Raw genomic sequence first — 26,763 nt, 5'->3', positions numbered from 1 at the left:
TTTCTTGGACTTGGACTGTTATGTATAAAGTTACAAATAAATCTTTGAATCCCTCTGGAGGTTGTTCAACAGGTTGAGAACTGGCAGGAAAATGAAGTAACACTTCTCTGTGCTGGAACGCATCTGAAAAGCTCTGCATAAGGATCAGTTTCAGCTGGTGGTGCTCCCAGTTCTGTGCAAGTGTCGCACAGATTTCCAGTAGACAGATGTAAAAGTTTGGATATGATTTTCAGCTGTGAATACTGTGAATACTAAGATCAAAGTCTTTAGTTTGTTTTTCTGAAGTACTAAACGCTAGCTTGAAAGATTGAGATCCACCTCTGGGGTCTTGATTCCAAAACAAGCTGAAAAGTCTTGTTTGGTTTTGCCTTCCTGGACATTTGCAGGACGAGTCTGGCTTGTTAACTCCATGAAATGAATGCAACTGTGTAACAAGACTAACTGTACCTGCTGCTGAAAGACAAGTACCAAATCAGCATGAAGGAACTTTTCACTCTTCTTTGGGAGGGAATCATTTGGAACAGGTTTCCACACAAAGCTTATGCCATTCTGAACGTCCATATCTGTTCTGTGACTACAGTTTCACTTTGAAATTAATATCCATCCACACTGTGCATACTTTTGATCTGGCAGTTTTGTGTTATATATGTTCTCCCAGTCTTGTCTTGTTGTAAAGAAAGTGGCTGTTTGATAGGAAAGGTGTTAGACTGGTGTTTCTGACAATTTGTGTAGAGCTTTTTAGCTGTCCTGTTTTCAAAATCCACGCTGCTTATATCAGTATATAGCAACACCAACACAATCAATAAAACATTTTCTTAATATATTGAGTGCTCACAAGTGAAACAGTGTCAAAGGTCTAAATGACAAATCTTCAGTTGATACTGCCATTCTTTGCATGCATCAAAATTAATTTGTGGCTTTCAAAGCAGCCTGTTTGTCCACTGTTACTGCATTGATTTGATGGAACTAAATTTCATCACTTGAGCATCTGCTGTACGGTGACTAGCACTGTGTTAAACCCACAAACCCAGACGACGGGTGGCAAGGAAATGTCCAGGTTAAGTGAGGGGTCCTTGCCTGTCCTTTCACACCCCTGACATTGGTCACATCCCTATGGGGCACTCCAGCACCTTTTGTCTTTCTGTTGAGCATTACCTCATGGAAACTCGTCCTCCATGTTTTTCTCCTCCCTTCAAGTGCTGATCACTTCAGTTAAAATAAAAATCCACCTTAAATTTACTGGTGAAATTTTATCTGATATTTTTCTTAACATTTCTACTGGAGTTGAATTAGAATGCAAAGCCAGTTGAACAAACACATTCCAAATTCATTATGAAACACACTTAAAGAAGGTTTTATTAAATTATATGTTATTCCATGCAAACTGACCGATTCAAAGGAAGGAAATAAATGCAAACATCTAAAAAAACCCTTCTATTATGCTATTGAAAGAAAAATGTGCTGTGGTGCTGTTTAAAAAAAGCTAAAGAACTAATTACCATCAAATAAGATGCAGTAGGAATATTTTTAGAATAATGGACTCTAATTAGTCCATTGCTCGTTGAAATAAATCTGAGGACATCATTAGCACATCTTATTGTATTAATTGTAGCTGCTCTGGGTTTGGTATAAGTGGGTTGTTATCTTGTGACAGTTGCATTGCAAATAATAATAATAATAATATAAAACCGAGAGTATTTTTATCTGGGGTAGTTGGCTGTATGTCTTCTGGGAGCCAAGGGGAGCAGTAATTACACCTTTTGAAAGAGAAATTTGGGCGTTGCAAGGAAGCCGCTGGTGCGGGGGAGGGGGTGTTCCTGCCCGCCAGGCCCCGCTCCGCGGAGAGGGCACAGCGAGTCCGGCCCGGGCTTTCCCGCCGCCCCCGGGCGCAGCGCTGCCGCGGCGGTCAGCTGCAAAGGCCGGAGCCGGATCGGGGCGGGGGGCGGCGCTCGGCACCCCGCCGGGGTCGCGGCCGGAGGCAGACCCGGTGGGGCGCTGTGCCTCGACTTGCGTCTCCCGCTGCCGAAACCCTGGAGACAAAATAATTAATACAAAAATAAATAAATAAAAATACCCCAAACGCCCCAGTAAAATACATGAATAAAGGAGGAGTGCAAAGCCCCCCGTGGCCCCTCAGCCGGCAGCCGCCCCGGGCCGCGCCCGGTGGGGCAGGGGGCGCTGGGGAGGGCCGGGCGGCGCTGGCCGCTCGCCCGCGGCGCTGCCTGTGCCTGCGCGGGGACCTAATAAAGCTATTTTGAAAGTGACCCCTCGGCCAGAGCGCGGGGAGGGAGCAGCGAGCCGGGCGCAGCTGTCCGGAATCATGACTGAAGATGACGGATTCCGTGGTGGTGGAGGGTCACGTCAAGTTGAGAGATGGAAAAAAGGTCCCCGCTCCTGGCGCCCCTTCGGCCCGGCCCCGCGGCGGGCAGGGGCCGGGGGTCCCCGACCGACACCCCCCTCCCCAGGAGGGAAGAGAGCCCGCTCTTCCCTCCTCCGGCCCTGGCTAACCCTCTCCTTTTGCCTCTCGTTGCAGTGGAAGAGTAGGTGGCTGGTGCTGCGCAAGCCCTCCCCGGTGGCAGGTAAGAGGGGGCCCGTCCCATGGGGGGCGGCAGCTGCGGGGGCGTCCCTCCGGCCACCCCGCGGTGGGGGGACAGGGTTTGGGGCCCCGGGGCAGGGACTTTACTAGGGCTCCCCTGGAGACTAGCTGCCGCCGGAGATCGCCCTCGGCGGGACGCCCCTTGAGCCGTCGCTGCTCTTTCAATTTTCTTTTTTTTTTTTTTTTTTTTTTTTACTTTTTTAAATCGGGGGAGCGGGCTGTAAATTATGTGGCAACGAACCAGGCGGCCTAATATAGGAGACGGCTGCTGCCTGAGCCCCCCGAGCGTAATGAGGGCGGAGGCGAGGGGAGAGCGCGGAGCGGAGCTGCGGCGTCTGCTCACGCCGGGGGCAGCTCTTCCCTCAGCGAGGCCGCGGGCGGGCGCGGACCCACCGCCCCCTCAGCGGCTGGCGGGAGCCTTGGGCCCGTGCCCCCGCGTAACGCCCGCCCTCGGTTTTTGAGTAGCTTCGTGTCAGGCGCTGACTAAAACCAAGGGGAAAGGTGACTCTTCAAGGCACAGCTAGTTGGCTCTGGCTTCCATTTAAAATGCATTTTTTTTTTAATATATATATTTTAAATTATTAGTATTTCTTCACGGTGATTGTTGGCTGTAAGAAAAGCTGGTGTTACAAGCTCAGTACTTATTTTTGATCAGTGTTTTGACATAAAATATCACTTCAATTTAAAAATAAAACGACATTTTGAATTAAAAAAAAAATCATTTCCATGCATCTGAAAGGGAAATTGAAAATGTAATTCAGAGTGATGGTTGTACTGCTGGAGAGGGAAAAGTAGGTTTCAGGTTTCCCCATCTATTCCTAACAGGGAAAACATTTGGGCCTAAAAGTATCTCTCTGCTGGGCAAAATGGTGCCTACTCTCAGAAAATGTGAATCTGCATAGCTGCAGAATGGATTATGGCATTTTTTCTACGTTGTTGCTGATAGATTGAAGGTTTCTTACTAATTGAAGCTCCTCAGACCTAACCCTTTGTTACCCGAGTTAGTTAGGTGTTGGCGTCTTAAATGCCTGTGCCTGGGCTGAATCTGTTAAACTGGGCGTGAACAGGTGTCTGTTCATCCTAGAGCTAGTGTCCAGACTTGTGAATGCAGGCCTGGATTTCTAACGTAAGACAGGTTTGAAGGGGCAAGGTGAGGGAGCTTGCTTTGAAAACTTACTGACTGATAATGTAGCTTACTCCTCAAAAATAGCACTTTTAATGTTGCTAAATTAGTCAGGTTTACCAGTGAAAGTGCCCAGTGATTTACTTTCCTTGGCCTGTCTGCCCTGTCTGTTCTTTCTTCAGATGCACAATTGTATTGCAGAATGCTTAAATATTGTAGTTGCAGCTGTTTTTGCTAACAGGTGCACAAAAACAATTGGGAGTCCACGCAAAGCTCTGCTTTAGTTAGCAGACGGTTCAGTCTTTCAGTCATTTTTCACCTCTTTGGAGTTTTGCCAGTTTTTTGCCCAGCTGAGAGCCACAGGGCACCTCGCCAGGGCTCTGAGCACCACACCCCGACATTCATAAAATGGTGCATAAGGGGGCTTTCTCCTTTGTGGTATGTAGGTCAGCCTAAGCGGTGGATCTTGCAGCTTTGATATTGACCATTAATTTCATTTAATGCTGAGTGCTGTGTAGTAAGATGGGAACCTGGAGGAAGAGGCGTGCTCTTGTTATAAACGCAAAAGGTGGGAGAGGGCTCTCCCCTTTTCCTTGAGTTTTGGGTTTGCTTGTGAAATTTGGTTTTCCCTTGGGACCCTGGCACTTGAATTACTTTCTTCTATTGCATAGTTACTGTGCAATAAGCACCTCTAGGCAGGTTTTAAAAACAAATGGTGATGCAAGCAAAATTAAAAAAAAAAGAAAAGAAAAGGTGTGGCACATAATGATTATTTAGCAATGGCTACTGTGTAACATCTAACTAGGAAACCTGAGCTGACGCTAACAATTTGGCAGTGCAGTCTGCTCGCCATTTAGTAGTTGAGTAATCTATGAACTACTGTAAGAATTTCATTTGTGGTTCAGTATGTTCTAATGGCACTATAGATGACAATAGCTGCTCCGTCTTTAGTGTTTGTAATGTGAACAGCTATCATAGTGTAACTTCTAATGCTCAGAATTAATGAGTCAGTCCCTTCCAGACTTGGGAGAGTATCTGAAAAACTACCAGATTTTTTAAAAGTAGAACAAGGAAAACTGTTTACTTACGTCCTTATTTCTGAGCCTGCAGACTACCCTTGAAACATGCCTTCAGTGTTTGCTCCTTGAAAACAAGGACTGCAAACTACCTGGGTGAAGGGTGGGAAAAGGAAACAGTTTTTACATTGACTTGATCAGACTGACCCTGCACCTTTGTATTGAAGCAGAGTACTGAGAAATGTGTTGTGTTCTATGTTCTGCCTCATCATCTCTGACAGTTTTGCTTCTTTTAGACTGTTTGCTCATGCTGGTGTACAAAGATAAATCTGAACGAGCAAAAGGGCATAAGGAGAGGAGCAGCATGACCTTAGAAGACATCTGTGGCTTGGATCCTGGGCTCTCCTATGAGGGCTTAAATCACACGCTTGCAATCATCTGTCTCTCTCAAGTTGTGATGCTGGGATTTGACAACAAGGAAACAATGTATGCGTGGGATGTTCGAATCCGCTACAGTTTGGGGGAAGGTAACCTTTGTCTTCTCACACTTTTTTTTTTTTTAATTTTTCTTTTTTCTTCTGGGGGGAAAAAAGGCAAAGAAAAGCATAGCTAAAATGCAAATAACACAGTACATTTAAGGAAAAGCCTGTCACTCGTTTGAGAATGAAGAGACTGGTCTTCCCCTTACATCTTAAAGCAGGTGTCCCTTATGATAGGTTTTGATTACAGTACTGCCCAGTATTGCTGGCTAACTATGAGACCTCTTAAGTCAGTTTTTTGTTTTGCCACTGAAGGCATGTAGCTTTGAAGCAATGTGATCAGACTTATACTTCTGGTCCTGCAATTTACTTGGGGATTTTGACAACATGATTCAGAGGGAGCCTGAATTAAGAGAAGCAGTGTCCTGAGTAGAACTTGGGTAGTTCAGTCCCAGTTTTCTGAGCTGCCTACTAGGTGTTGCATTGATAATGCTTATTGCTGCTAGTGTCCCTATTCAGGAAGAGATATCTTGCAATAAGGAGTGTCATCAGACACAGTCTTTCCAGCTAACTTCAGTCTTATGCGTCCTTTTATTTTCTTGGTTAGTAGCTCTAAAAGGTACAGTGGTGAACAAAGAGTGATAATACTGGTAATCCATAGTATCTGTCTTATGTTTGTTTAGTCATAACTAGGGAAGGAGGGTAACTGTGTGGGAGACACACACTAGCCATCCTAATCATTTGTTCAATATGCTTTGCCATCTGTTGCATTTGTGGACTTGTTCCTTTGCAGTACATATGTAGATGGCCTGGGAATTTATAGTAATGAATTGTAGACGTATCAGAAGAGAGAGGTATGGATGTACCACTTGGAGCTACCAAATATGAAACTTTACATAAGGGGAAAGGTTAGAGGGGGTTTCTGAACAATGTAGGCATGAGTAGCTGGAGTAGTTGGTACACTTTGATTAGCTGTATTGTGTTCCAGTTTTATTTCTTGACTAGGTTTGGGATCTATTTACAGCATAGACTTGTCCTAAAACCTGGAGGAGAATTTGAATTTGACAGGGTGGGTCCAGTTTTCATAATCTGGCACTGAGGCAGTGCTCTGGGATGGAGAGACTGTTTAATTTCAGTCTGGGTGTGAGGGTTATGGTTGTCGTAGGAGGAAATGATGAGCAATGAAAAGATTTTCTTTTAAAAAAAAAAGAAAGCTCTGAGTGGAGTAGGAATAGAGCCTATTGGATGATCATATGTGCAGCTATGGAGTAAAGATGGAGTGGGTAAGAATGTGTGTGAAGGTGAAGAAATGAAAAAAAAAATTGTAATTAGTTGAACTGGCAATAATTTGTAGAATGTTAATTGCAAAAAAGCTTAGGGGAAGGAGGATAGACCAGAGTATAGAAATTTATTTCAGGATTTTGGCTTCTTTCTACTAACAAAACTTGCACTGAAAGCTAAATGAAAATAACTCCAGTTTGAGTAGACAGAAAAGAAATAGAAAAGAGTGCAGACTTAGATGAAGACAGGATGGTGACTTTGTTTTTTCTTAAAGCATAGTAAGGGATTCTTTGTGTGCCTTGGAAGTAAGGTGACTGGATGATAAAAATAGATTATGGACAGATGACCTCAGAGTCTGGGAAGCAAAAAAAAAAAAAAAAAAAAAAAAAAAGAGTTGATGCTGTACTTGAGTGAGGACCAGAGAATGGAGGCATTTATTTGCACTGGAGTTCCCAGTGCTTTCTCCATTTTTAGCAGGTGAGGTGGATGTGATTCCTGGAATAAAAGAACCCAGATTAGATAAAAACAGGGGAATTGAGTGAGCTGAGGTATAGGTTAGGTGTGAGAAGAGTGCTTGAGCCCAGTACTCATTCTGAGGAAGTTAGCATACTGCAGGTCAGTAAGTAGCTGTGAGAGGAAGAGATTAGCTAAAGGAAATGAGGACCTTAAATAGTACCTTTCGTTCATAGGTATATTCAGCTCTGTATCTTATTATTTTTTTTCAGAATAAAGTAGATGGCTAGGGAGAATTTTGGAAAAAAAAATAAATATCCCAGTTTACCAGGAAAGCAGCTTATGGCAAAAGTTTCATGTCCAGATCTGGTTTTTCCTCTACTTTGGCTTTGTTCAGATTTGGATGTGCTGTTTTTTTAACAGTGATCTAGAATTTGAACTGCAGCTTTGTTTTTGGCAGCTGTTGTAATTTGCAACTGATTGTGTGAAGAGTGTGCTCCATTCCTCATTTATGAGGCAGAAAGAACCCTGATGCTTCTGGTCCCATGGTTTAATTGCCAGGAAAGTACCGAGCAGAGTTAATTGGGCAGAGCGGTCCAAATGGTATTAAAGATTTCTCATTGAAAGCTTTTCATCAAGTTGGTTTTGGTATCTTTTTTCATAGTTTATGTTTAAGCAGGTTGTGTAACAGCTGCGTGCCCAGAAGGGGACATTGTGTGACTATTGATTTGCTCCCTAGCAGGGACTACTGGCAAAGCTGTAAGTAGAGCTGTAGTTAGTTAGATCTATCTCTGTCTCCTTGCACATTTCACTCGAATGACTTTGTGGCTAATTCTGCTGGAGCCTAGGGACTTACAAACACACGTCATAGGTGAGGAGTTAGACTTACAGCTAAGATGGTAACTAAGAATATAGCAAGTATTTAGAAGAGAAGCAAGACTCAGACCTAGATGAAATTCATGATGCTTGAAGAAGCTTATGCAAGAAACTGGGAAGTGTGCTCCTAAGAAGTGAGACCATGAGGAAGCTAGCCTGTAGATTTCACAGGCAGGTAGCTGCTTGTATAATCTTTGATGGATAACCAAAAGCTAAATCTATGTGCTCCTGGATAAATGTTCCACTGAAAACCTCTGACTGGAAATGTAACAGTCCTGATGCTTCCCTGTGCCAAGGCAGACTCTTTTTTTTTTTCTTTTTTTTTTTTTTTTTTTTTTTTTTTGGTATGTGTCTAATCACAAAATGAAAGAAACTAGAGGAGTAGTGGAGGTCAACAGTTGTTTGAGAACGAGGTGCTTGCTCACTTAAGTTGCTCCCTTTGAGACACTGTGAGATCTGAGCCCTTGAAGTGCTCCCAATAGCTTATTATTCAAAATGCAGCAGCTTTGGAGGAGAAGATGGGAGACCAGCTTAGAACAGCTGCTACTTCAGGTAAGGACCCTTGCAAACCTGTAGATTTTGTAAATTTGAATGAGATAGGTGTTTCCTTTTTTCCTTCCACCCTTTTTAAAGCTTATGCTGTGAGATACAAAGAATTAAGTGAACATCTAAGCATGTTTATTACCTATGAATCACTTAATTTCCTAGTCATTTAAAAAGTCTGAGCATCTGCCATCGCTAACTCCCAAAAGATTCACAAAGGTGGGAAAATGTAGTTTTCCCCATTTTACTGCTAGGGAAAGAGTAAAGCAGTTTATTGAAGGTTACAGATGAGTCAGTAACAGCTCTGGTTAGAACTTGTCCGGTACTTTGAGCCTTGGCTTTTGGGCTCCTTGGGCACTGGTGTGTTTGTGTGTGTGTGTGTGTGTGCACGCATGTAGGAAAGGAGAGGCACAGGCTGTTTAGAGGAGGAGACAGACAAATCAATGTAGTGATGCAAGGATGGAAAAGGTAACTGAAGCGTGGGCTGGATAACTGACTAATTTGAGATAGGGAGTAGCCTGGAAGACTTAGTATAAATTAATATAATCTTACAACTTAATAATTTGTAGCATTAAGCCAAGATATGTTTTGTTTTCCAGTCCTAAACTGGCATAATAGAGTAATGAGCTTATAGCTACTTGCATGGGGTTGTGCAGGCACTACTGAAATCTTTATGTTAGAGCCTCGTGGTGTGGGCTGGGGCTGGTCCACATACCACAGCAGAACAGAATGACTTACGGAACATAAGTCATGGTACCTTATCTCTATTTTCTGTAGTAATTTTTTTTTCTTCCTTATCTGGTAGTTCATAGATTTCAAGTTTTTGTAGCACCTGGCACTAAACTAGAGAGTGGGCCTGCTACCCTGCATTTCTGCAATGACATTCTCGTCCTTGTAAAAGACCTTCCCCCTAGTGTCATGGGGCAGTGGAAGCTCTCAGATCTGCGTCGGTATGGAGCTGTCCCAAATGGATTCATCTTTGAAGGGGGTACCAGGTGCGGCTTCTGTAAGTACAAATGGAACCTGTCTTGTAAAAGTTGTTTGAAAAGTTTTGTAGAAATGCAAATGCTAGCCTCAAAGTGGAGTTTGCAGAACCAGCTGTGCTGCTTTGTCATACAGGCAGCCTCATATCAGAGGGTCTGCTCTACTGAGTACATTTCTGCAGGCTTCAACCTTGGTGTTCAGTAAAAATTTGACTCTGTGGAGTCCTGACTAAACATTGTCCTGTGGCTCTCCAGAAGATGTTTAGCCAGCTGTTGCTATTGGACTCAGAGCAAAAATAAGGTAATGAAATTTTATGGCTTGTGTCATGCAAGAGGTAAGGCAAAATGGTTCAATGTTCAGATTATTAAATTATGGTTATTTTATTGTTTGCAGAGGGAAAATGATATGAAGCTTTGACGTTACAGGTGGCATCGAGGCTCTTGTGTAAATGCTAATGTCTAAATCCCGTAGAGGACTTCTAACTCCTAAAAGATAGAAATTTCTGTCTGTTCCCTTCCCTGTTAGTAGCTTTGTTAATTTATAGGACCATGGGATTTGTGGGGTCAAAATGAGAGCAAGCAAGCTGAAGCTAGTTTCTGTAGCCTGGTAGCTTAGATAAACCTTTAGACAGGGAGAAGTTTCTTGTTCCAATGTTCAGTTTAGGACTTCTCCCATTCTCACTTCAGATAAAATGCAAAATACCCATGCAAGAGCTGAAAAGGAAAGTTAATTAATGGAGTGGTATAATATAATATACATAATTTAGAAAGGTTTTAACTTCAAAAGCAGAGTATGAAGCCATGCTGAATTGGTTATCTGTGAGTGCAAGTGGGCATGCAGATCACCAGTTCAGATGTGAAGTTGTTTGATTTGCATACTGAAATGTGACAATAATGGACTTCTTGAATTACCAAACTGAAAAAAATAGAAGGTTTCAGAGTTGATCCAAATCCAAAGATATTCTTCCTTGGGGCTTTTGAAAAAATTTGGTGAGGAAGGGGAAAGAAATTAACTGTTTTACTCTAGTGAGATATTTTTGTTTTGTCTGTTGAAAAGCACAGAGATGGTAAGTATGGACTCAACTATTATGTCCCAACTCCTAATTTAAGATGCTTGTCTCCAGTGTAGAAGATTCTGGTTCAAATCTTTCCCTGCCCAATGAAGAGGTTGGGGTTAACGAAGGGTTTCCACTGTCTGAAGGAATGAGTTATACGTATAGCCTGAGAAGAAACAAATCCATTTTCATTTAGGGATATTCTGTTTCAGTTAAAAAATGGTACAGGAACTGCAATGTGAGTGTCTTGTTTCTTAGTGGTGTGGTTTAGACTGAGTGCTAGATAATAGGTTATAGAGTATAGGGGGGAGTCAGCACAGTCATCTTTTACCCCTGTCTTGTAGATAGTGCACTTGATGCAGGCTAAACTTGAATCTGCAAGTTCGTGTAGGTCTGCTAACACCTGCAGTGTTGGTTTGAACAGGGCTTTTTCTATACAGAATAAAGCAATTGTTCATTTTTGTCACTGCAGGCAAGTACCACTTCAAATGCAAGCTGGGCTTCCACTGAATGTGTGCACTGCTATGCTATGCTGACATAATTTGGGTCTGTTTTTTGAATTGTTAACTGAAAATAGAAAACTTAAATTTGAATGAAACACTTCAGAATCAATACAGGGAGAAAATTTCCCAGAGTTGAACAACAGTGTGGGGTTTTTGTCTTTTAAAAAGCTGCTACACTTTCTGGAAAGCTTGTGTAGAGTATTAGTTTCTGAACTAATGAAATCTGAAATAATTGAACTATGGAAAACTTGTATTTAAAAAAAAAATACAGGGAGAAACCTGAATATAGCATCTCCAAAGGCACTCTTTTGAGGTCACCTAACTTCCAAGTATTCAGCATCAAGGCACTTCAGATGTAAGTGCCAAGAATGAAGGTCTGTTTCAGTAGGATCTAGTTAACATACTCAGTCCGAAATTATTGTGTTTAGTGAAACTTATCCGTTCTCTTCATATGCTTTTGTAATGAAATGGATCTATATTATCGACTATGTGCTGTTATGATCTGTATTTGTGACTGGAATGAAAAATATTAGATTATTAGTATATCACCCTGCATTTTCATGTATTGCTCATGTTACGTTGTTAAGGATGTATATTTCCCCAAATAAAATCAGACCAATAAGTAATATGAACTATTTTTATGTGATATAAAAATGTTCAGTAGCCCGTGTAGTGAAAATTATCACCTCAGTTTGTGCATTACACTTTCATTACCGTGTTTAGGGAATAACATTTTCAGTTGTTTTATTCTTAATTGAATTTTGTAGTAAATGCTAACATATGTTATAACATTACTAATACACTAGGAACTTCCATTTACTGTTAATTCATTTGAAAGAAAATTTTATGCTTTAATACATAGAGTATCACCAGTTCACAGTGATGCTCAAATTTTGAAAGCTAGCAAGTAAATGAACAAAAATATTAATCTGAAATAACTTTCTGTCAATTTTTGCTTAGTTGTTTGGTATTACAAATGAATGCTGTAATTTTATTTTGAAACATTAGTAGTGCTTTAGTATAGAGAATTTGTCGTAGTACTTGTGTTATTAAAGTGTTGAGACATTGCTGATCTGGTTATGCAGCATTGTTATAGAATGCTAATTAAGTTTCTACAATATAGTAAGAAGCTAATTTTTTAAGGAGATTGGAAAGAAACTTCCAGTTGGGATGTCCAAATGCTGAAATACCGCAGAATACTTGAGGTTGGGAGAGACTTTTGGAGGTTACCTTGTCCAAATCCCCTGCTCAAAGCAGGGCCAGCTACAGCAGATTGCCCAGGACCATATCCAATCAGGTTTTAAATATCTCCCAAGACAGAGCACTTCACAACCTCTGTGAGCAACTTCTTCCCTTATTCTGGTGTATCAGGTGCTCCTCCGGATTTTGTTTCTTCTGCAAACTTACTGAGGTTGCACCCTGTCCCACCGTGCAAGTCATTGATGAAGATGTTAAACAGCATTAGCCCCAAATCCTTGCATACACTAGTAGTGATTGGCCTCCAGCTGCACTTTGTGCTGCTGATCACAACCCTTTCAGCCTGGCAGTTCAGCCAGTTTTCAGTCCCCCTCACTGTTCATTTGTCTAGTTTGTAGTAGATCAGTTTGTCAATTTATATATTATAGGACATGACTTTAGAAAGAATTTCAGCACCAAAGCAAACAATATCTACTTGCTTCATCCACCAAACTGGTTGTTTTACCAGACTACCAGATTGATAAGGCATTATTTCCCTTCCGTAAATCCATAATAACTACTTCCAGTCAGCACCTTGAAAATGGCTTCTAGGGTTATTTGCACCTTCCATAGTTTGTGGCTCCCTGAATCCTCCTCCTTGAAGACAGAAGTGACATCTGCTTTTTTGTTGGTGTGTGGGTTTTTTTGTGTGTGTGTTGTTTTTTTTTGGTTTTTTTTTGCCAGACTTCAGGCATACTTTTCCACTTCCCAGTCTCCATGACCCTTCAAGGATAATAGAGAGTGTTCTTGTAATGACACTAACCAACTCCCTCAGCACCTGTGAATGCATTCCATAAGACCCTATGGGCCTGAATATGTTCTATTTGTTTAAATGTTCCTTAACGTGGTCCTATTCCACCAAGGGAAAGTTGTTGTTTTTCTAGACTTTTCTACAAGTATCAGGGGCCTGGGATTCCTGATGAGGGAATTGAATCTTGTCAGTAAAGACCAAGGTGAAGAAGACCTTGAGTACCTCAGTCTTTTTCACGTCCTTTGTCAAAAGGTCCACCATCTCATTCAGCAATAGGCTGAAGTTCTCCCTCGTTTTCCTTTTGCTGTTGATATACTTGCAGAAGCCCTTGTTGCCTTTCACGCCCCTCTCCAATTCCAGGCAGAGTTAGGCTTTCCTAACCCCATTCCTGTGTGCTTGTATTCCTGTGTCTGTATTCCTCCCGCAACATCTTGGTAACCCTGCTTCTTGCCCTATGTATGCTTTCTTTTTATGTTTGAGGTTTGTATGGAGTCCCATGTTCACCCATGCAGGCTTTCCTGCCACCTTTGCTTGGCTTGAACTTGCAGGAGGTGATCCTTGAAAATCAGCCAGCTTTCCTGGGTACGCTTCTCCCCAAGACTGTGTCGCATGGGGTTCTTCCTAAACTCCTGAACAGGCCAAAGTCTGCTACTGCAGACTGATTTTAGGAAGTGGGAGTGAAGATCTAATGGGTCCCTAGGAAAGCAGTTAAAAAATCCTAAACCAGATTCTTCTTTCACATGTGTGGCCTAACTGGAGAGAACACTCTAAAACATCACTAGAAAAGATGAAGTGGTGGTAGTGTTGCTCTGCATGTCTTTTCTGGTTGCCATACTTCTGTGGCATGGGAAACCCAGGTTCCTGGTCTCCTTCAGCCTGCAGGGCTTCAAATCTTTGGTTTCCTCCTGAGGAGTGGTTGGCACCCAAAGAAATAACAGTCCACTACAAGGCCTGAAAGTTGCCTCATTGTGTAACCAGGCATGCAAATGTCAATGGGATCAGAAGAGGAAAAATGGAGTATGTGTCTGTAGCCTTTAGACGGTGAGCGCAACTGCAGGGACAGACCCTAGATCTGGTTACTGCTTCTAAGTTAAGTGCTTAGTTGTCAGACTTAGATCTTAGTTGTATAAGAAAGCCCAGAAATAATGGGGTATATAAGTAAAGAACGTAAATTGAAGACTATTTAAATTGTGGCATTTCTTCTGTAATGTAACTTGTTCTAGATTTGATTTAGTTGCTGTGCTCCAAGAATTTAAACTGAATGGAGCTTACTGAGCGTTGCTGTATCTTATCTCCACATTGCAGAAAACCTGAATGGTACAATCCATAGGCCAAGGCACCAGACGCATAAGGAACATGTAGTATGAAATGTGGATGAATGATACAAAAATGTGAAACTGTAGGTGATAGAACCTGAAGTACCTGAATTACCTATATTATGCCCCCACTCCTCTTAAGCTTACACTAATTTCTGGTACAGGTATAAAAAGGAACAGATATGATTCCTTATCTTTCAAGGGGAACTGTTCTGCTTCCAGGAAGCAGTTGTGGTGAGGCATACACAAAGAATCTGAAACCTGCATGTCTGCCAGCTGTTTCTGAAGGTCCAGCACTGCTTTGAACACTGGTGTTGTAATGTCTCTGTAATGTTGTAATTAAAAAGAATTAAAGTGTGAATTAGGCTTAAAATGTGGTCTTGAGTTTTGTAGATCTCTTTGTATCTCTGATCTTTTTAATATTTTTAAAATTTCCAGCCTAAATTTGTGTTCTTTTACCCTAGATTGTTGTTGTACCAACGTTGTCCTTCAGTGTAATGTTGTTGTTGTAGTTGTGTGACCCACCCTGCTCCCTTACCTCCCTAAATATTGATAGAGCATTTATTTATGCTTTCTGTCACTTTTACTACATTAAAGAAACTCAGCTATATATCTTCCTGGTAAGATATAGGAGGTCTTCGGTAGCTCACCTACGTTCCTGATTTTTAAGTATGAATTAATTTTTTTTTGGTTACAGGTGACCAGAATTACAGATGAGTATTTTGGAAAGGGTCCCACTACATTGCTGAGCATTATATTAATGTGGTTTTTAAATGTGTGGTGGGTTTTTTTGTTTGTTTTTTTTTCCTTAAGAAATATCTGCTTTGATAGCTAAGAACCTTCAGTTGCCATGAAAGGGTGTTTTTTGCTTGTTCCCCTGTATGTGTGCAGTCGAAGGGAAGAAGGATGTGTTCATTTTGGTGCAAAATAGCCTGCCATGGTTGGAAACAGTTTTTCCATATTGAGCTGAAGCTTGTCCTGTTAAAGGAGCTGATGCCCTTAACTGAGTACTTAGACATATCTGCAGGCATAATGATATTTAAATATGTGTTTAGTCTAAATATTTAATGCTGCCACTAGAAGAAAATGCTTTTTGTAAATAGACACTAAATAAAAATATGACTCTGGTTATTTTTAACAGTAAAATGATGGTAAAGGAAAGATCATCTTTCTTCAGGTGTCTGACTTAGCTCATTGCTCTGAAATTCTTGAGAAATAGGACAAACAAATAGTGTTCAGGGAAAAAAACAGCAACTAACCAACCCTGGTATGTTATTACAGAAGTTTTGATTCTTAAACAAAAGCATTCTCCATTATCTTGTTATAGAAACATACAGTATTATGCAGACTATGATTAATGTTACTTTCCTACAGGTTAAACCATATCTTTCCTCATTTCTTCCTATGAAGCTCTGAATGCAGAGGATTAGTGAATTTCAATTTTAAATACCACTATATTAAATACTTCACTTAAAGGAACTGATGATCATGTGGCTAGATTGCCTTTTCTCTCCACAAAAACCCATGAAGCCCCAAACAGAAGCAGAGCTTAATTTTGGGTATTTCTGTGGTAGGACTAAGGTCTAAAAGGATATGAATCTGTTTTAGCTTGCTGTTTCTTGCTTCCTCACAATTCTTTACATAAATATAAAATACTTAATTATGTTTTTTAATTAGTTGCTCAGTACAGGTTTTGTTAACTCCAAAGGCTTTGGTGCTTAATCCAAGTAGAGGAAAATCATATGAGATAATGCTGAGATTTCAAACATTGTATCTAGGTGCATTTTCAAGCAGTTAACACCAGTTTATTCTAAAATAGAAAAAAAAAAAGCATTTATGTTTTGAATTTCTCTTGCTTTTAACATCACAATTGTACTGCTAGAGATTAGAAAATCCTTTCTTATGCTTCTGACAGCTGCAGATAAGTACATCTCTGGGGCCAAATTTGACTCCTCCAGCCTCTCAGTAGGTGAAGCTCAATCACACATACCATTTGCAAAAAACCACACATCTGGGCCTAGGAGTCGATTGAGAGGTTTACTTAAGAGGAACAGGCTGAAAAAAGGAGCCTCTCGCTTTCCTAAGTTGCTAGCTCAATTAGTGTGCACTGATTAAAATCACCAGTTGCCAGGAGGATCTTGACTTGGAGGGTAGTGTGAAAAAATTTCAGTAAGGTAATCAAAGGGTATGTTAATGCTGTGAGAATTCAGGCTCTCCAATGTTCAACTACTTCAGAATTAGCTTCCAGAACCCAATTTGAAGCTGCCTTCTGTTTTATAACAGCATCTCCTAGAAAAGAGGAACTTGTAGAACTCTTGGTGTCCTTGGAAAGAACAAATTATACTGCTGCTGCTATTGCAGGATAAGCAGGAGTAGTTCTGTGATTGTTTTATGAAATTAGGTGATTCTGTCTTTTTGTCTGTATGTCTGTGTTTCTGAGACTTCTGCAAGTGGCTTTTAAAAATTGTTCTGAAATAGTGGAAGTGGCTACCAGCATATCTGGAAGGTCGAAAGGAGAGGAGAAGCCCTATAGCAAATGGCAATTTATTTGAAAATTAGAAGTGGTAGAGGTGGTTGAACTGGGGCAATATCTGGAATTTCTTGAAAGATTCTGGGTTGCTGTCGTGGTTTAACCCCAGCTGGTAATTAAGTGCCACAGAGCCACTTGCTCACTCCCCCCTCACCTGGAGAGGTGAGCAGGAGAGTTGGAAAGGAATGCAAAACTTGAGGGTTGAAATAAGTACAATTTGATAATTGAAATAAAATAAAAGCTGACTGATGCCTAGCCCTAAGCAATGATCTGCTGGCCCCAGCCACCCCCTCCATCACCACCCCCCCCCCCTACCCCCCACCCCCCCATTTATATACTGAGCATGACGTCCCGTGGCATGGAATGCCTCTTTGGCTAGTTCAGGTCAGCTGGCCCAGCTGTGTGCTCTCCTAGCTTCCCATGGCCCTCCAGCCCTTTTGCTGGCAAGGCCTTTGAAACTAGGAAGTCCTTGACCTAGTACAAACACCACCCAGCAACAACCAAAAACATCAGTGTGTGCCATCAACATTGTCTTTACACCAAATCCAAAACGCAGCACTGCACCAGCTACTAAGAAGAAATTAATCCCAGCTGAAATCAGGACAGTTGCATAGGTTAAAACTTCTGTTTATGTGCAGATATTGTTCTGTTGCTGTCTCCTACTGCAGACAGCAAGTGTTCTTGTAGTTGTGCCCATGTCTTATTTGGCAGTAATAGGGACACCTATTGTCATTTTCAGCAGAGAGAAAAGCAGCCCGAGACACTTCCTAAAGGGGGTTGCTCAAGGTCAGGATTAAGACATACTGGTTGGACAACATGATGATTGCTGTGGTTCATACCTGTCCTGTAGCTCTAACTCTAGACTTCAGGCTCTAGTGTTGTCTGGCACCTGTTAGGAGTAATAATTCATGGGAAGGGACTGACTGTTCCTCCTTGCTTTCACACACAGTACAGAGATTGAAGTAATTTTTGGTTATTGTGCATTTTGAGGGTGTGTTTGCCCATGGGTTTGCTTTTTTAATATGTTGAGTGAAAATCAGCATTAGCAAGATTTAATAATACTTGGAAGTTTTATGAAATTGGCAACTTCTTTTAATGTTTGGGAGACGATACGATGCTCTACTTCTAACTGCCACAGAGGACTGGCTTAGTGTTTCAGCCTTGTGCAAGTGGCTGCAGGCTGCTTTTCCCCGTCTCTTACCCCATGGAGAGCATGAGTGAGTGAGCTCTTCAGTCTAGTAAACAGCTGCATGGTATTACAGTGATGCATACCACATATTCCTTGGCTTCCAAATGCTTGTGCACCGAATCTGTTCCAACACATGACTGAGATGTGTAATTTCTAGTAGTGAATTTCTCAGCTTTCTCGAGAAAGCAGAAAAATGTAATTGCTGACTTTTATGTATGCTTTAAAAACATAACTTAGTTAAGCCTTACCTATTAATTCATCTCATCTGATGTCTTTTGCAAGGACCCCCAGCCTTCTTCCTTCCCTTACAGTCTAATTCTACCTAGCGAAACAAGAAAGAAAATGTTTCTTGTGAGAGTCAATCAGCAATTATGGTGATCATGTGAATAACAGAATTCACAAAGAAATATTGTATGCATGTGGGTTTTTTGCATCCACTGTTTGCACTAGCTATTTAAAGGCTATCACATTTGTTTTTGGGATTTCCAAATGTGTGATAGTTCTTTGCAGAAATTAATCTTTGAGTTAAGCAGCCAGCTTGTGTGCATGCATTTACTTTTTTGTTTCCATTAAAGCAGGGGTCCTCAAACTACGGCCCGTGGGCTGGATATGCCCCCCCCCAGGGTCCTCAATCCGGCCCCCAGTATTTACAAACCCCCCCGCCGGGGGTTGGGGGGGGAAACCAAGCAGCCGCAGATGACTGCCTGCCACTGCATCCGCGCGCCAGCCCCCTGTTTAAAGAGTTTGAGGACCCCCGCATTAAAGTCAAAGGCTTGTAGAGCCTCTTAGGAGTTTAAGTAAGACTCTTCACAATGGTAAAAGAACAAAGCAGCCCAGATGTACTGTTCATGTACAGAAATATTTGAGGAATCCTCTTTTCCTGAATGGCAACATGGATGTGTAGGGTTCTGCTGAATTACCAAGCCACATAGTATATCACTGTGCCTGAGATATGATTGTCCTCCGTTATGTTGTCTCTATCCTGCTTACATATTGTCCATGGGATGGGAAGGTCATGTGTTCAGAGTCCAGCAAAGCCTTGTGCTGCCCTGCTCTGTCAAGAAAGGCGTGGCTTCTGGCATCAGTGTGATTCATGGGGGAAGAGTCATACCATCTAAGATTAGGCAAAGAGATTACCCTAGGTTCTTTCTGCTCTGTGGGGGGAGGAGGAGGCAGCTCAAAGGAAGAGCTGAATTTCAAATCATTCCTGAATAGATACTTAGCACCCAGCTTCTTCTAGTACAGTGTTCTCAGACTCTTTGGCATCTCCTGGGGAGGGGAAATGGGACAAGACTCTGAGTGAGTCACCACCAGAAACTTGCAGACCTGTCAGACTGTGTGATTAGTGTTGTAATCTCCTAGATGGTCTTTGATCCTGAAGCCAGGGGGTGTGTATGTGCCATGAGGAAATGTGGGACAAACTTGTTTTTAAAAACAGTAATAGAAAACAATACCATAGGAATGTAGAGTTAAGTAGGCTTTTCTGGTTTAAGTTTCATAAGCTGGTGTGTGGTCATTTTTTTCAGTTGCTTAAACATAGCTTCATGTTTTAATATTTGTCTAGCCCTAGTCTCAAGTAATATATTTGAGACCTTCTACTCCAGAAATGACTGGCAAGCCAGACCTTAAGTATGAATTTTGACTTGTAGTAGCGAGTGAATTCTAATTCCAGTTGAATTTATAGCAGTTCACCAAATGAAATAAACTGTACCAGGAAGAGGATTTATGAAGAAGTTTTGATCAGTAAGGTCTGAAGAGGAACAAACGTGGTGGAGTGACGAATCAAGTTACGAAGCTGCTGCTAACAATGTTGTCTTGACTAGATTTAAGCAGAGCAGGCAGAGACTTAGGTTTGACATAAATTGAGAATGAGAGAAGAGTGTGGACCAGAATATGCTTTTCCTGGAGTGGTTGGTTTACTACTTGCTGGCTAGATCTAATTTACTAAAACAGTTAATCTGGTTTGTGGTCCACTCTTTATTACCCCTTTTGTTTGAATCCCATAGCCCTTTGTCAAGCAGTCAGAAGTGTATCCATTGCTTAAGTAAATGTGAATATCCTGTTGGATATGGCAGGGAGTATGTATAGAAAGGGATGGGAATGCAGGTGTTCCGGTCAGGACTATTTTTGCTGCTTTGAATAAAACTGGCAAATATGTGTGTGACTCAGAATTGGCTAGAGACATGCAGAAGTCAATTTTGTCCAGTTTAGGGGCCCAGGTCCCTAAACTACTGCAGGTCTAAGGTTTGGTACTGGTTTTCTGGTGTGCATGGCTCTGGTGAACTGGCAGCACTTCTTAAGACCTATACACTAATTTAATTTCCTTTTGTGTATGGTTATTGTATTCTTTTTCCTGAAGTCACTAGTTACTGGGGTGGTCTTTTGCCTGGTGTTTTAAGATCTTTTTTTCTTTTTTTTTTTCTTTTTTTTCTTTTTTTCTTTTTTTTTTTCTGTTGTAAGTAGTATTTGGACTGAGAATTCTCAAATAAAATGTTCTGTGGAGCTCTTCTAGTCTTATGTGTTGTCCATGTAGCCATATATCATGCAGCTCAGAACTTGTTTGTTTATTTAGTGATTCTCATTCTAATTTTGCTTGGGGCTATTCTTAATGAATGGAAAGCAAAATATCAGAATAGAGCAAAGGGTAAAGATCTGATGACAACCTGTGGAGTTGTGTTACGTTCTGTTAATAATAGACACATAGGACTTAGTCTAGGAAAATGTATACTATAATCCAGCAATATAACCATATCCTAATTCATTGGGATATAAAAAGCTGCTCTTGCTTAAAATTACATAAAAGTAGAATGAACTTGGTTCATTTAGATGAAGACACTTTAAGTATCCCTGACACTTGCATAGCTAAGTTTTTTTCTAAAAAATTTTAGGGGTAAATAAGATTAAAATACCCAGACAACTATTGAGAATACGGCTTGTATTTTGCATTGCTCAAAGTGCCTGAATCTCAGAGAATTAGTATAAATTATTAGGTAGTTGTTGAGTTTATGTGTAAGGTTGTGATGGTGTGTGTGTGCTGACCTGAATTCTTTCTTTTTATTTCTTTTCTCTGAAGAGCGTGTCTTGTTGATATCTTTTCATGGCTTGCAATTAATACTCTTTTGGTTGCTATATTATAAATAGCTTCAGCTAAATATATTTCTAAAGTATCCAGGTGAACAATGCATATTTATGTTGTGCTTTCTTGCAGGGGCTGGTGTGTTTTTCCTTTCTTGTGCTGAAGGAGAGCAGATCAGCTTTCTCTTCGACTGTATCGTCCGTGGCATCTCCCCGACAAAAGGCCCTTTTGGTTTGCGTCCAGTTCTACCAGGTTAATATAGGAAGTATAGAGTAACCAAGCAAAGTAGGAACTTGCCATGTCTAGCACTTACTGCTGTGATTGTAAGAACAGCTTGCAGACACTAAGGGTGTAGAAAGTGCAAAGTTTTTTTCATGCTGAAATGTCACAGTGCAGATTTATCAGTTGAATGTACCGTGTTTCCCCCTGCTGCTCTAGCTCATTCATATTTCTGGTGATACTGCTAACTTTAGCCTTCTCTCATTTAACAGTACTAAAATATGGCAATTTGAATTGAAAGGAACCCTAATCATTAGTTTTAAACTTACACAGTTCAACTTGGATCCATGTCTGCATTACTATTTTAATAGCTTAATGGAAAACTAGCTTCTGGGACATTTTGAGTTCATCCAAATCACTTAGAACTAGGTCTTGCCAACCTTAGAAAACTTTATCAGATTCCACGTCATAATTCAGTTTTGCAGCTTGGGCTTCTTTTCTGATGTGCAAGGATTAAATTCCTTTTCCTATTCCATGGTAAACACTGCATGCGCTGTAATGTTCAGAGAAGAAATTAGATGGCATCCTACTAAGCTCTGTTACCTTTTGACTTTAGCAGAAAGAAAAACTGAGTCAGAATGATTGTCAAACAGGGCAAGAGTGTGGAAGTGAGGCTGCAGAAAAGTATCTGTGAATTGGCAGTGGGATATAGTGGGAATAGTCTGCAAGAATGGTGAAGGATGGGAAATAGAGTTTCTATTTAAGTGCTAAGCAGTTAATAGGTGTTTGACAGAGTTTTATTGCTGCTATAAGATTAAGGTAATTGTAGAAAGGAAATGTGATGGAAAAGATTAGATCTGGATGTGAAACTTGTGAAAATAAATTATGATGTTAGTTAAGGTAAATGCAGCAGACACAAGGCTCAGTTCATCTTTTCTTTCCCATAGTTATAAGACTGAAATAAATAAAATAATCAAGCAGAATAGTGGGAAATAAAACCTCATTCTGCTTATATGATGGTCTGTGTTTGCATTCAAACTAAGTGTAAAAAAAAAAAAGCAAACAATGAAAAAGCCAACAGAAACTCAAAAAACAGTGTCAACTTAAAGCTTTGCTATTGAATGCATATTTTTCTGCATATCTAAAACATTATACATATACAAGTCCTAAATCTTGCATTTAACAAAAATTTCTGTCCAGAAAAATTAAGCCTACTAGCAACTGTTCTGTTGTCTTTTTTTTTATTATTACTATTTTTTTAACTTTAATTTTAGATGGCACATTCTTTGAAAAATCTTTTTTTAGAGGCATATAGAAGTAAATCTGCTTTTGCATCTTCGTTACCATCTCTGGCATTTGTGGGTTGTTATACATAGCCACATACCTCATTTCCTTCCCTCCTTCAAGAGCTCTGACCTCACTGATGTGTAGAAAGTGGCTGTGGAGTATCTTGGGGATGATTTGGTATTGTTTTTGTAAGGGAAGACCTCTTTTCTGAGATCTTTTAATTTTTTTTTTCTGTGCTTGATGGGCTTGCTGATAAAATGAGGTGAAGATGTACTCAGCCATTTTATTTCACCTTGTTTCCCTAGACAGGAGCAGTGTCTGCAGGGAACTGTGCTCATACTCTTGCAGACTGCTCTGCAGCTCCTTTTTCATGCTATTTTGACCCCTTTGACTTATATTTCCCTGTATATTTACCCTTGTCTCTTCCAGTTTGTTGTCACCCCCTATGTACATGTCCCTTCATAGAACATTTTTATGGTTTATGTTCTTCATTTATTATCCTATGCAGAAGCTTGCACAGACCTGTTTAAGGCACGTGCACATGTACAATACTAGTGATTCACGCATAAATGGATTTCTGTATCAGGTATGCTGTTACACAGAATGTACTGTATTGCTTGAAAAGGTCAAGCCTTTACCAGCTGTAAAGTGTATCTGGTAAGAGTATTGAAATTCACTCAACCTTTTGAAAGGCTTAGTTATTAAATAGATTAATCATCTGCACACCTCAGGTAACTAGATCAAAAGCTCCAGATTGGGGATTCTACCTAGAAACATCTAGTCACTGTTACTCATATTTAATGCAATGCAGAATTCTACGCAGCCTCAGTTGTGCTTTATGTATGCAATGTTCTGCTTCTGTGTAATTTAAAATCATTTATAGGAAGCAGCCTTCTCTCCAGTTTGCTGCTCAAATTTGGCTTCTTGCTGTTGCCTGTACTTTTCCAACTTAAATATGCTTGAATAACTCTTTAGTATTTTCAAGAAAGGAAAATACACCAAGGGGAGCTGTACAGAGAAAAGAATGTAATGTGGTGAAAAAATGTCACATTGACAGTATTCTTGGATAACAGCACCCACAGCACAAATAGAATCCAGCGATGTTATGCTGTCAACATCTGCTTGGTCTGTTTTTGGAAAAAGGGTAATGAATGAAGCCAGTGGTTTCAGGTACAAACAGCTCAACCATATGGTTAAGTGGAGTGCTGAAATATTTAAGTGGTAGCATGAAATTAATAGGAAATGGTAGAGACTGGTTTGAAGAGGACGGAAAAACAACTAGTTTTCTTACTTCCCGTAGTGATTCTTTAAAAAATGTAAAATGCCCGGTGTCCAAAAGGAGCCTGTAAACTGCACGTGCAAGGGATATTTGCTCAAGTACTCAATATTCACACCTTTTTTTCAGGATTGTGGTTTTAAAAAATATACCTGACTTCCTTAAAAGTTTGGATATATGATTACTGTATGTATTTTATTATGTCATCTATAAAATATGTAGTGAAAATGCTGTGCAATGGAAGCATAAACTTGAGTGACCATTGCAAGGTATAATCTCTGGTCTAATCTCTTATAGTTGACCTGCTTTGAGCAGCGGGTTAGACTACAGAAGTCCTGAGATCCCTTCCAATCTGAATTATTCTGTGACTTTTTAGGAATAGATATCAAATGAATATGAATATTCTCATGATAAAAATAATTCTAGTATATGTATATCTGAAATAAAATGGAAAAAGACAATAACATTAGATGGTTTGCAGTCTATTACTGTGTGGTACTTACTTTGGGAGTCCATTAATTATGCAAAATTGTACCAAAATACTCATTGGTAGCTCCATTAGTAGAATGGAGGTTTTGATTTGTTAAAAGCTGCAGGATCAGGTCTCAAATTTAGGACATACGACACTGAGTGGGAATGCAAAGGTAGTGTAGGTATCTATATTTTTTCATGAGGTATATGTAGCATTTTAAATAAAGGACTTGAATGACAGAACGGCTTCTTTTCCCCAGCTACTAGTTGGAAAATAATTGCTGTAACTGACTACTTGCATAGTCTCTTCCACCCCCGGCCTTGAAAAGATATTTAGAAAACAGACCAAAGAATTTTATATTCTTGTCTTGACAGAAGTCTAGGTATTGACAACTAGTAATGGGTCACTGATTGCATGGTTTGTAATCTATACTGAATTTGCATGCATGTTATTTGAGAAATGTTTGTTTATCATGTGTGCTTTGAATTCCTTCTTTTTACTAGCAAGATTCATCTTGAATGCCAAACTTGAACATGGCAAAGGCCAATAGCTGATCGGTGGTGTCTTTGATCAGTGGGCAGATCAGTACTCTCTAAATCTGGCTAAGGCTACAGGACAGTCTAGTCCTGCAGGCTTGAAAGACCCAAAGTGTTATGTTCATAGTCTTGATGCTCTCTTTTAATTTTGGAAGCTTTTTCAGACTGCTTTGTGACTGATGAAAGTGTGCAGTGCTGCTTGCTGAGGATCTATCTGATGCTCTTTCTTTTTGTTGAAGCTTGATACACCTTTGGCCATTGCAAGACAGCTCTGTGGCTGCCTTCTGCAGTATCTGTACCAAGTGGATTCTCCTCAAACTTTTAGGACATCTTTTCATTCCTCCAGACATATTACAAGGTGTGGAGATGTTAGCATGAAGGTGAGGGTCCAGGCCTGATTTGCAAATGTGCCTAGAGTTACAGGAAGAAAGAAAGGAGAGATGTTCAGCCTAACTTACCTAACTTTGTTTAATGAAGTTATTAACCAATGCTGCATTTTAAAGATGCATATAATTAAGCATATCTTAGGTAGCTGCTGGCTTAACTTGATACAAAACACTTTTCTTGACAGGTGCTTACTGAACAAACCTAGAGATTTGAGTTACTGTGACACTTTATTTGTATGTTACCAAAGTATTCAAAATCTCCCACGATGAGCAGCTGATGTGGCTTAAATGCATATCCACCAATGTAATACAAAAATAAAATCTCCATCAGAGGCATTTTTAGTCCAGCCAGATTTCATGTAATCCTTCCCTTTTGCTCCAAAGCAGCGTTAAGAAGTTTTCAGTGACTGCCTTGCACAAAAGATTTCTCTTCATAGCAAGGGATCCATTGTTGTTTGGAAAATGATAAAACAATTCCATAATTGAAGGACCTGGGTGAATGCCTAGATTCCGTGGGAGTAAATCAAACAAGTAGCAGTAAATCACATTTGTTAGGAGTTTGGGAAATGAAGGTACTAATTGCTCTGAGAGTTGGAGATACTGATGGATGTTGCGTGGACAGTAGTTGTCTGAACTTCCTTGGACAGCTGCCTTGGTACTAGTCATGTTGCTTCTGTCCTCCTGAGTTAGTAATACCGCAAATTACTACACAGTTATTTAGAGGCTTTGTATTGTGCATGCTCAAGGTATAGGATCATGCCGACAAATCCAACTTTACTGTTGAAAACCCTTTGTTTTTATCATTTTTTAGGCCATATTTCTACAGTCATATGACAGGAAGTCATAGGTTAAGCCCTCCAATAAGGACTGGTCTCTATAAGGTGGCTGCCAATGACTTCAGTCCTTAGTCTGATCTTGTAGCAAAACCTGATTAGTGCATGGTAGTCTGTAACCAAACATACTGGTATAAGAATCTGCTGCTTCTGGGGCATAGTATTGTGTGTGTTTTCCATAGAAGTCTTGCTTATTAGCAGAGAAGATTAAGGGCAAACCAAAGATTTCAGTAAGATTGATGGACAGTTATTTTTTTTAAGCCTAAGACTTAAAGTTTATATATGTTTGGCAAGTTTTGAAGCTGTTTCTGTAGATATTTCCTAGTACTTGCTGAGAAAGGGTTCTAATCAATCTTCCACAAAATGCCAATGAGAGGTCCCAGCACATAACTATGAACCCAGTTTTATACATATCTCTTGTACACAGGCATTCCTTAAGGGGAAGTTTAAGTAAAAAATTGTCAATCCTGTGTCTAGAGATTTCATGTTGTTGCGTGAAACCTGTTGTGTTCTGTAGCTGTGTAGCTGATAGGGAATTTGGCTTCTAGAAGCAAGTGAACATGTGAAATGCAAACTGCCTCCCGATCTTGTATTCTATTACAGGCCATTTTTGCAAGATCAGTTGTTTGACCAGTTTGTTGGGGTTTTTTTAATTATATCTTTTGCTGTCTGTAAGAGGGATATTAGTTACTAAAAACCTAATAGTTCTGGATTTGCCCTAGTAACAGTCTGAAAATCTGTATTTATG

General features: G+C 40.3%; 1 protein-coding gene across 4 annotated transcripts in view; it reads left to right on the top strand.

The window, feature by feature from the left end:
* The first annotated feature begins 1,978 nt into the window (after positions 1-1,978).
* Positions 1,979-26,763, top strand: part of DOK7 (docking protein 7) — a 78,591-nt gene continuing 53,806 nt past the window's right edge. Inside the window, exons 1-5 of one of the 4 annotated variants that reach the window (XM_056338974.1) lie at positions 1,983-2,384; positions 2,534-2,579; positions 5,017-5,262; positions 9,173-9,373; positions 21,139-21,258. In XM_056338974.1, coding sequence (XP_056194949.1) covers positions 2,331-2,384; positions 2,534-2,579; positions 5,017-5,262; positions 9,173-9,373; positions 21,139-21,258 — 667 coding nt within the window. In that variant the 5' untranslated portion in view covers positions 1,983-2,330. The other 3 variants (XM_056338982.1, XM_056338991.1, XM_056339000.1) reach the window with 3 other exon arrangements.

Source organism: Falco biarmicus, chromosome 1 (genome assembly GCF_023638135.1).
Source record: "Falco biarmicus isolate bFalBia1 chromosome 1, bFalBia1.pri, whole genome shotgun sequence".
In the NCBI taxonomy this organism is placed as follows: Eukaryota; Metazoa; Chordata; class Aves; order Falconiformes; family Falconidae; genus Falco; species Falco biarmicus.
Note: the sequence above shows the minus strand (reverse complement) of the source record. Positions and strands in the feature narration are given on the sequence as shown.